The sequence below is a fragment of the Pagrus pagrus genome, assembly GCF_965226575.1.
Source record: "Pagrus pagrus genome assembly, chromosome: 3".
Classification (NCBI taxonomy): domain Eukaryota; kingdom Metazoa; phylum Chordata; class Actinopteri; order Spariformes; family Sparidae; genus Pagrus; species Pagrus pagrus.
In genome coordinates, this window is record NC_140187.1 from 22,227,805 (window position 1) to 22,238,711 (window position 10,907).

The 10,907-nt window shown below is 43.3% G+C and overlaps 1 protein-coding gene across 2 annotated transcripts in view; it reads right to left on the reverse strand.

Moving 5' to 3' along the window:
* cpne5b (copine Vb) overlaps positions 1-10,196 on the reverse strand; it is a 121,756-nt gene extending 111,560 nt beyond the window's left edge. For both annotated transcript variants that reach the window (XM_084349069.1, XM_084349068.1), the window contains exon 1: positions 9,987-10,196. In XM_084349069.1, coding sequence (XP_084205195.1) covers positions 9,987-10,105 — 119 coding nt within the window. In that variant the 5' untranslated portion in view covers positions 10,106-10,196. The remainder of the gene's footprint in view (positions 1-9,986) is intronic.
* Positions 10,197-10,907: the final 711 nt, after the last annotated feature.

The following is a 10,907-nucleotide window of genomic DNA, read 5'->3' on the forward strand; positions in this document are numbered from 1 at the left end:
AGAGATGTGCCCTCTTAACTTTGTCAGGAGCTCCAACTGAAAAGCCAAATTAATCCATGCAATACAATATTGTTATTACACTCATGAGCAACACCTCAGTCCACTGTAACTTTGATAAAAAATGTTAATCAGGGAGTCGAGACAAGCGAGTTAGAGACCCCCGGTCAAACGTTATTAATGGCTCCTCCAATTAGTCAGATGACTCAGTTGACCCATGATTCCCCACATACAGATCAAACATGTATAAACCCTCATCAATCCCTGACCGGCGGCAACATTAAGAAACAGCTCTGACTTTCATAGTAGGAACAGTATGTATGCAAATATGTAAATGCCTAGTTTGAATGTGTTTATTGTGTGAAATGCAAACAGATTGCAGTTTTTTTACGTGTCATCCAACACATTGCTGCCAACCAACAAAATTACAATATTAAATTATGCTATTTAGTCATTTTTCAGCACCTTTTTGCCATAATAGAGACAACAGCACTCTCCATAGTGTTTGGTTTTGTGTAAGAGAGGAACACTGGCGCTTTCATCCATTGCTATAATGCTGGCTGTAACATCACTAATAGCATGAATGTTTGATGCCAAACTGATGAAAATGAAGTACAAAAAAGTCAGTTTACTTTCACAAACAGGAAAACAGCTTTGAAGTTTGGTCTTTTAAGGTGTCAAAAATGAAACACTGCAGTCAAATATCTAATGAATTATGGACCACATAGGGAAAAGTTTCCTTTTTAGAGATTACACCAAAAATGTTCTCAAGGATAAAACTGAATATATATAAGGAGAAGTGGTGGATTATTTACAGGATCATGCATCATCCTGTTCTCGTTCTCAACACGTTAAATACTGCAACCTGGTCAGTGGCCCTACGCTTCAAAGTCTGACGCTTTAGGTACCCCTCTAGCGTCACTTCTGAAGCCCCCCTCTAGTGCAGTCCAAGGTGTGAGAAAGTCTGAGTCAGGTGGTGACGTGGGTGGTTTGTTGGATGGGTCATTCACAGGGCTCTCCCTCCAGCGGTCGGGATTTGCAGCCTATTTGTGACAAAGAGTCGGGGGTGACTTCTTTAAATGTATGTAACGTAAGTAAGTGAATGTACTTGAATGATCAACGTGAGTTACGACCCTTACAATAACTTATGTTAGTTATTTTAACCCAATCTTTTCCTAACCTGTGTCCCAAAACACAACCGTTTGATGTTAATATAATTTCAGAAGTAATAATATATCATAATAATTTAACTGTTTGTCAGCAAGATTTTGTAAGTGTAACCTAACATTGTATATTACGTATTGTTGCTAACGTATTAGTACTAACTTGACAAAGGGGGTCGGTAAAGTGTCCTAGTTTGAAGCTTGAGGCCATGATCAAGCTGCAGAATTTGATGACTTTGGAGTGAGGATGTGTTGACATGGTTTATGCCAAAGTATATAGCAACCCTATTAACTTTTGGTGCAGATCCAGATAAAGGGACAGATTCAGACATTTTTTTCTTACTTTCTTAAAAATGTGGAGTTTTTCCAATATTTTCAGAGGGAATAATACATCGAACATCATGAAAAAAGCTGGTGTCCATTCGCGAGTACAATTTGATGCAGATCCTAGAGCTACTGATCTTAAATTATGGCTAAGCAGCTATGGGTGTTTAACAATCATGAATGATACAGGGCTGTTGAGTTTGACATCGGATTAGGCTTGACTGAATTAGAGGGGACTGTTGGGCCTTGGCGGAGGTAGGCCCTCTACTGAGTCCAGAGCTTCAAAGCAAAGGTTACATTTCATGGCTTTTTAGCATCAAACAGAGGCCACAGACTCCCATCCCAAAACCGAAATTGAAATTCATTTTAACCCTCCGACATGTTTACCGGTCACAGTTTTAGGTATTTGGGACACAGAGAGGAGAGAGACCTTCAGTCCTTCACCAATAAATTTGACTTTGTCTTCCCATGACTCCTCTGCTCTTGCCAGTCAGCCAAGCACGCCTGTGAGCCAGAGAGCACAGATCAAAGCCCTGTCTCAGCCTCTCAGCCACTAAAGCCAGCGTGACACTCAACCATCATTAACACACACACAGAGCGTTACCCTCCTTCCGTTGGACTTAACATCACTTATGTTCAGCCGCTGTCGACCACAGCCTCGCGAGGCCTTATTTGTGTTCAAGGAGATTCTCTCACCCGGCCGCTCGAGCCGAAAAGAAACGAGCTTGATACAAGTGTGGATGGAAGAATTTGATGAGCGCAGGAATGAGACAGTTAACTCTCAGCAGCAGAGCTGACAGAGCTGATTATAGCTATTGCAGTGTTAAGATGCTGACAACTGAACAGTGCTTCTGTCATGGCCTGGAGGGGATTATTGGGTGTCGGGTGAGGAGTGACGGATAAAAATCAGGCATCTTTATAATATCATGGAAATGAAAGCAAAAAAAAAAAAAACGTTTATTTGGCATTAGAGTTGATGACATTTTGTTTTATATTAATTTAAAGACAAAATGTTGCTTCTAAATTGTGGATACGAGCTCTTGACATGTGCACATTTATATTCCCTTCAGCATGCCGATGGTCCACTTTATTGATTTAGTGAAAGCATTAGTCACAGTCTGTCCGTCAGTGTACAGAAGGCACTAAAAAGATGGCATTTAAAAAGGCAAATAACGGCATTGAACTGTGAAAGATAGTATATCGTGCTCTGAAGTGATGTTTCTTGTCTACAATGCACTCACCCAAGGTGTGAGTAAGTAAGTAAGTAAGAGGGGAGAGAATAATTGATTGGCTCCTTCAGGGCCAGGAGTAGAGAGTGATTCATGCTGTAAAGACATCCAAATGTCTTTTGAATTCAAACAGAGCCCACACAGACATGCTGACATACAATATGCTTTCTGTAGTTCAATGCAGTCTTGAAACAGAAAAAAAAAGTGTTTTGCAAGCAGGAACAACAACGCTGATGCAAATTTAATGTTTCTGCTGCTTCTAAGCTTCGTAAAGTCTTTTAGTAATTTGTCTCCCAAATGAACCTTGTTGCTGTGACAAAACAGCATCATTACACTAGTGAACACACATCCCTCCACCGGCTATCTGCAAAACACAGCAAAGCAGAAAAGGTTGTGAGCTGCTATTGCCGTATTTTGTACAATGGCCCCCAAGAGGCCAGGTCTGTCTGTGGGAGATGGTTGGAGTCAGACTCATTGGGATTGCAGGTGTTAGAGTGCCCTGGTCGGCGGTGCTACTCCAGTTTAATAACACTGCAGCGTACACAGAGAGAAGTCGAAGGAAAAGGAACAAGGTCTGTGTGGCCGACCCGAGACAAAATCCCATAAATGGAGCCTGTTCCACTAAAAATGTAATGCATAAACTATAAGCACAGCTTAGGCAATCGTGTGTGTGCATGCATGCGTGCCTGCGTGTGTGTGTGTGTGTGTGAGAGAGAGAGAGAGAGAGAGAGCCAGTAGGTAGAGGTGGTAGTCTGATGTGGTTGCATGAAGCTTCAGGCCAAACAGTACATCATCTCTGCCTCTCTTTGGGAATTTTTAAGGTTGATGTTGTGTGCATGTTTTTTCAATTTCCAGATATTTGTCTACAGGAGAGAAAATCAGCTTTCTCATTTGCCCCTCGGTTTTGTCTTTGTCTGAATATAGTTATGTTTAATTCTAAACTCTCTCTCTCTCTGCTGGTGTAGTCTCTCTATTTTCTTCTTTTCCTTGCCATAAGCAAGCCTAACTAGCAAAATGTATTTTTAGGTATTCATGGGATATTAATGCCTTGGAAATTATGCTTCAGAACTTTCATAACTTTTGCATTTAATTTAGAGTTTCTGGAATATCATCCAACTAACTTCTAAACCCTCCCTCTGAACACTGATTATCAAGTCATAGCTTAAAAAACATAATTAGCAGAATATCATAATTAGTTATGGCTGAAGGTTTCAACATGTCAGATCATTACTCTGTGTCTAAAGAGAGAGGAGGTTCAAAAATATGAGAACAATAGAGTCAGGAAGAGATTTCACAGCGTGTTTGTTCGAAAGTAAGCTGCTAGCATCAGCTAGATATCTTTACATAAAGGAGTCACCTAGCGTATGATTAGCTCACAACATTAGTTTGTGGGTTATTGAAAGGTTTGATTAGAAAAAGCCCTTTCAAGACTGTGAGGGAGGTGGTTCTATATATTCAAACTACAGTTCAACATTAGAGGCGATGTCTTCATATCTTAATATGTTTCCCTTTTCTCTTGTAAAAGTAGGTTTCTAATGATACAGTAGTGATTACTGTCTGCACTAACATACAAATTAGAACAAATTGGCTCTATCTATCAAAACAAGAACAATGCTTAGGCTCGCGTAATATCCATGCTTCCCATTCATTGTCTATAAGTGGTAGAGCAATGCATTCTGGTAGTGATGCATTAAGATTCAAGGGAACATGTAAAATTTAGTATTTTTTTGCACGATTACTTGACCCCAAGTCATCATTATATCAATAATATTTGGGATCCTTCACAGGCTTCTCAAAATCTGAATTTTATATAAACTATAAAATATGTTATAGTTATATAGGTTATGTTTTTAAATTGCTGAGTAAATACTGGGCTGTAAATTAAAGCAGTCCCTTTCCTTGGCACCCTGTTTGTACAATATATTTACAATGTAACTTGTACAGTCAATAATCTAAAGTGTTAAAATCTTTGTTATGTGTCGTTAGTGTATAAAGATTCATAATTATGTTAAATGTCATAACATGCTGCCCTTTATTATTGTTAAGTGCTCGTATTACCAAAATGTATCTTAATGAGTTTTTATCAACAAGCTCCAATGTCTGTAGCTGGAAGTGTCTGTTCATTTAAGTTGTGCTTTCCCTCGAACACTGGGGTTTATTTTGAAGCATCGTCATTCTAATTCCTGCTCACGCTCACATTTCACAGAAATGTTGCATCAAATAAACAACTGAGACTCACCTGCAGCACACGTGCTGTTTCTGATAATAAACCTAAACCACCTGCAAGAGCAGAGATCTAATAATTATCTCACTTTGCCAGTAGGTTTTTCTCTAAACATGCTCTCCCTGTCTTATTTGCATTTCTTAATGAATTCCCTTCTCAGTCACAGTACAATGACGAGCATGCCCACATCCATATGTTTCACATCTCAGTCTGTCTTGTTTATCTGCTCCCTCACCAGCCACACTATTTTTTCCTCTCTCTCTCTCTGCCTCTATCTCTCGTTCAACACCTAATTTTCCCTAACCAGCTAAAGTCAGTTAGACTGTGTGACACCGGGCAGTGTGCCCAGTCTGTTGTGCTACAAAATCACTGACAGCATGTGAGTGTGAGAGAAAGCGAGCGAGAGAGACCTTTATCTTACTTTTGGTGGTGTGGGTGTGGGTCATCTGCGAGATAATTATGTTGCAGTCTACAAAGCCGAGCTCATGTTTTATGCACCACGTTCTTCATATGGTTAATTAACTGCAGTGATGCTTGCATTGCGGTACAGAGTCACACCAAAAGTGCTCAGACCCAGAGAGATGTGATGTGGAAGAGCGAGGGGAAATCAGAGCGATGAGAAGCTGTGGCATCAGGTCTCCCCGGGGGTTTTCTACACAGTGTGAGATGCTTTCATATCCGTCCCAGATACGTACAGGAACCTATCAGATGCTGAAACCAGGGTCCTCGGGAGCGCAAATGCAAATGCAAATGCAGACTATTCAGACATTTAGCAGAGGAGTTTAAACAACACATGCGATGCCTGCCCAGCACTCAGGAAACAAGCTGAGAAATCCCACATCTCCACACACTAACTACAGGAATAGAATCATTATATCACGACCACAAGCCACCGATTAGAGTAAACTTCAGCTGCTACAACACCCATCCTCACCCTATTGAAGATCTTAGATTAGGTGTCAATCTGAAGAAATGGACAAGCCAGTACTGGTTTAATTGGTTCTCTCTGAGTTCAGTCGATGTGAACTTTGACCCAGTGCTTGTTGGAAGTCAAACCTCACCCGTACCTGCCTCTTTTTGGTCCCCATCATTCATGGGGTGATTGACGGGGAGGAAATATTTCCAAATATTGCCACTGTCAAATGACTTACTTTTGATGTGAGATGTGATGTGGCAAATCCAAAGCAGGCATATAACTTTGAAGAGGAAATAAAAAACATACAGGCTTGTTTTGGGTCATATAAATTCAGAAGTAGCAGGAAACTTTAATCCTGACAGGCCGCAAAGGTGAGGGTACAGGTCGGGCTCAGGTCTTAGTTTTTTAATTTTGGGCCCGTTCAGAAGGCTTTGAACATTTCAGTATGTTTTCATCCGGATGGTTAGACAAGTCTTTGAGGATTCTGGAAATACCTTCAGAGCAGCAGTGAGCGCTATCAAACGACCTTCATGGGTGTTCAAACATCGCCGGTTATTTATTTTTCATAAAAACTGATGCTTCACTGAAATGTAATGATGTTACACAAGAGGCACACACTGGGGCTGTGGGTCTACAGTGGTGGTGAAATGAAAGTGAATTACTAGCTTCATAGAAAACCCCAAATTGTAGCTGCTTGGTTTTGTTGGATTTCTCACATTGGCTCCAGCCCACAGCAACACAGCTACAAGTAACGCCAGATGAGCTCATTGCCTATCAATATCACTCTGAGCAGCTGGTTCTCCAGCATTGACTGACCAACTCTTCAATACTCAAGCCAGACAGTCTCTCTTCAGCTGACTGGAGAGACTGGTAAATGGCTATTGGATACATTAGACACATAAGTACTTCTTTATGCTGTTTGAATTGAGTGGACAGTCAGACAGCGGAGCAGAAATTGGACAGCAGACTTCCACTTCGACCACTGTGAATTGCAAAGGAGGGATTGAACAAAGGGCTGCGACTGTGGCTTTGTGGCTGTTGGGTTTACACCTCTGCTCTTCCATCCACATGCCAATTGTACCCGTCTGCCTTCACTTCCCCCCAGGAACCAGACCATTGACGGAGAAGCCCCATGGGAGTGTAGACACCAGTTCAAGAGAAACCACAGGTTGGATTTTGGATTGGATTTTTCAGACTCCAGTGTGTGACACTGTTTCAAGCTTTCCAACAAAACAAATAGTGCTGGAAATCACACATAAAGGTTCTGATCATGAAAACAAATCCTGACTTCCTGCATTAACACTAAACAAATTGTAAATGCAAAATAACTAAACATGAATCTAACGCCGTTTGCAACTTCCTACCACCAAATCCTCCAGTCCACTCCCCGAATCAAAGACAATCCAGTTCCTATCATTCCCCCCGTTATTTTACAGATCCCGCGCCCACCCACCCCCCCTCCCTGATAATAATACGCTGTCAAAAGCAAGGAGTGTAGCCTGTAATAAGGGGTATTAACCCCGAGGGAACAGCTATCATCATCATGGTTTGGGGGTTTTAGTGAGAGTGTGTGTACATGACGACAAAAGGAGAATAGCAAAGGAGAATCAACAGGGAGCCTCTTCTCTTGAATAGGAGTCTGACTCATACAACATCTGTACAGAGGATTTAGAGGATTTGTGAGGCCTTGAACTGTTAATAGAAGCGTTTGAATGGCACAGAAAGATTTAACTGTTGAGTTCTTCTGCTTCAAGAGCGCCTGATACGGTCGCCTACAATCAAATATTTATTATAATAATAATTTTAAAAAATTACCTCGTGTCCCTTTAAAGGAGACCTATTATGCTTTTTTGTTTTTTCCACTTTCCTTCAGTGTTTTATATTGGTTTTTGTGCATTTAAAAAAAAAGGTCAAACACCAACAGAAGCTCCTCTCTCCCACAGAAAACACTGCTCCTGGAAAGCCTCGTCAATAGTCCTGCCTGTAATTCTGTGACTTCATGACATCACACTATGTCCCCATGTCACACATTTGCATAATGTATACCTAGTAGCTAGTTTGGCACGTAAGAATTGATTTAGCATAGCTGCTCTGTGGTGCTGGCTCAGGCATGTGTGAGCTGACCAATCAGATCAGACTGGGTATTTGGGGGAGGGGCTTAAAGAGACAGGAGCTAAAACAAAGCATGTCAAACTGAAGGGGACTACAGTGCTGGACAGCATGAGAAAACTGATGTGTTTTTGGGGCATTAAACCATGTAAACCTGTTCTAGCAATAAACCTGAAAATGATCACATCTCCTTTCAAGCTCATTAGGCTGCAATCCATGACAACCCTATATCAAGCATGATCACAGGAAGCCAACCCCCTCATCAGTTAGTTTGTCTGGATCATACATGACATCACTGGCATTTCATTGAAAGTCTGAATCTCACTGGCACATAATGTATGCTTTTTGAGGCTGAACTCTCTCAGCCTTTAGTGCTCCTGTTCTCTCTCTCTCTCTCTCTCGCTCTCTCTCACACACACACACACACACACACACACACACACACACACACACACACAAAGCGGCAGGGAAGCAGGGAGAAAAGGGAAAAGCATCGACCCTCCCTTTTCGATTAATGATTTCTTCTCCCCAAACTCCTCTTCTTTCTAGTAGGAGGCATCTGCACCACCACTCTGCTGCCTGAAGAACACACACACACACTCTCACACACACACACGTTGTCAGAGAAATCATTTGCATAAATGCAGGGGGTTGTCAGAATAGGACTCATCATTTACCTGAATGGTGCTTAATTGCGCCTCACTGAGGCATGTAATCCCAATCGCCTCATCGCTACAAGCTGAAAGGCACAAAATCCCAAACCGTGCAGGGCTTTGACTGGTACGCAACACTTCGCTATCCGTCCTTTCTGCCTCTAAACTGATTCTCCACTATCGCCCACGAGTTCCTCCACAACACAAACAAGCAAGCGCTTGTTCATTCAGCAAATTGAAACACACTCGTTTCTTGCCAGAGTGAGATATTGTTTTGTTTTTTTTCTGCTTCTTCGTCTTCTTCTTGCTCTGAGCTGAGAGATGTGGCAGCGAGCGAGCTTCTCTGAACGTCAGAAAGCCCCATCAATAATGCACACACAGCTTGTTATAGCTCAAACTCACTCCGCTCCGATGGCTCACCAACCTAAGACCCAGCATCAAACAGTGTCAGTGTGTGTGTGTGTGTGTGTGTGTGTGTGTGTGTGTGTGTGTGTCTGTGTGCACATGCCAGCACTTGAGGTTATGTCTGACAGGCGCAAAGGCGTTGAAAGCATTGACTTTAAAACCTTTCCTAATGGGAAAGGGAGTGACTGTTTGTTCTCAGTGAGCAGCCCTGCAGGAGGAGGGCAGATTTATTTTCCTGGAGTAGTGAGAGAAGAGGAAATACCCTTGAACTGAATAATAAAGAATGGGAGATTGAGGTCAGGGATGCGAGCAAATGTGTGAATGGGATGTGAACCTTTAAATCTTTTACATCCAGTACTTGGGAAAGAATGCAGGGGAGGAAGGAGAGAGCCTTTCACTGCTGATGCTGAAAGCAGCCAATGGGAACAGTGGGCGCAGTATGGGCTCCAATATGGAAGAGACATCTTCCACTAACATACTGCATGTGTCCGACATATATAAGCACCATCATGCATGTGCAGAATGTCCACAAAGAAAGACAAACCCAGCCTCAGCCAGGCGCTCAGAGCCCTAGATTGTTAAATAATGTGACATTTGTCTTTTGATATTTGACGAGAAGCGATGTAAAACGCCTCCAGGTCTCCTGAGTGATTGGAGTGATGGCACAGGATGGAAATGCCTTCAGTGAGAGCTGCCTCTCAACTTTTTCTCACACAAATGCGCGTAAAGGTTGGAGAAGTTCCTCCAAGTAAAATCAATCAAAACCACGCCGACTCTGTCCCCACCCCAAACCTGCAGCTATCATGCGTTTTACCAGCGTGTAGGATAAGTTGTCTCGGATCATTTCTTTTCCTACTGAACATGTCCAACTAAATCTCACACACAGGGTGGGGCGCAGTCACAACTTTCCCACCGCCTTCACACCGAACTTTTCCGTCGCGTTCTCGCCTCTCCGCCTCGACTCACCTGCAGGAGACGGTGATTTCTACTTTGGTGGCGGGGATGTTGCCGGTGATCGGGTCGAAGTCGTACACCGATGACATGTCCTCCAGCTTGTCCATAACGTCTCCCTCCATCATCTCCATCACCGCCAGATCTCTGGGAGGCTCGGGTCTGATCCGGGAGCCGCTCAGCCTGGCCCTGACGGAGCGCGTCGAGTCTCCGGTGGTCACTCCAGAGACCAGATCAGAGACCAGACGGCCTCCGGTCCGACCGGGTGAGGCAGCCACTTCACAAATGTTGGCGCTGGAGAGGAGGGAGGAGAAGGGGCGGGGGGAGGAGGGTGCTGAGTGAGTGGAGACCAGAAAAAAAAAGGCGCACTTTGCTTTAACTGTCCATGCAGCGTGAATGAAATCAAAAACAAGAAAATGTTCGGAGAGTAGATTACTGTTGCGCCCTCACCGCCCGCATGGAGAGCTGGACTCCTCTCTGCGCTTTGTCTTCAGTCTGCGCGCACAGCGGAGGAGCGCGTGAGGAGGAAAAGGCAGATACTCTGAAACACACCCATCCTCCTCCTCCCACACGAATTACACTCAAGTACCAGCAACCCTGCCCATGCTCATGCCCCGGTGCTGCTGCTGCTGCTGCTGTCATCCTGCAACAGCCTCCGTGCTGCTCACTGAGAGCGCGTGCGAGCGGCTGTCATGGTAATTTAATTATGGCACTGATGGTATTTAATATTTATTACTTTATCTGAGGTGTGGAAGGAAGAATGTAGCGTGAACTCCTTCAAAACCATTAAATACAGATCCGTTTGTCAGAGCAGACAGCTTGTGAGGTCCTGCTGTGTGAGGCACATGGTGCTGGGAAGTGCTTCCAAACATGATGGTCTGGACCCTCTGATGGGTCTCCGGGTTGACCAAAAGGGGTCTGGAGATGATCAACCAG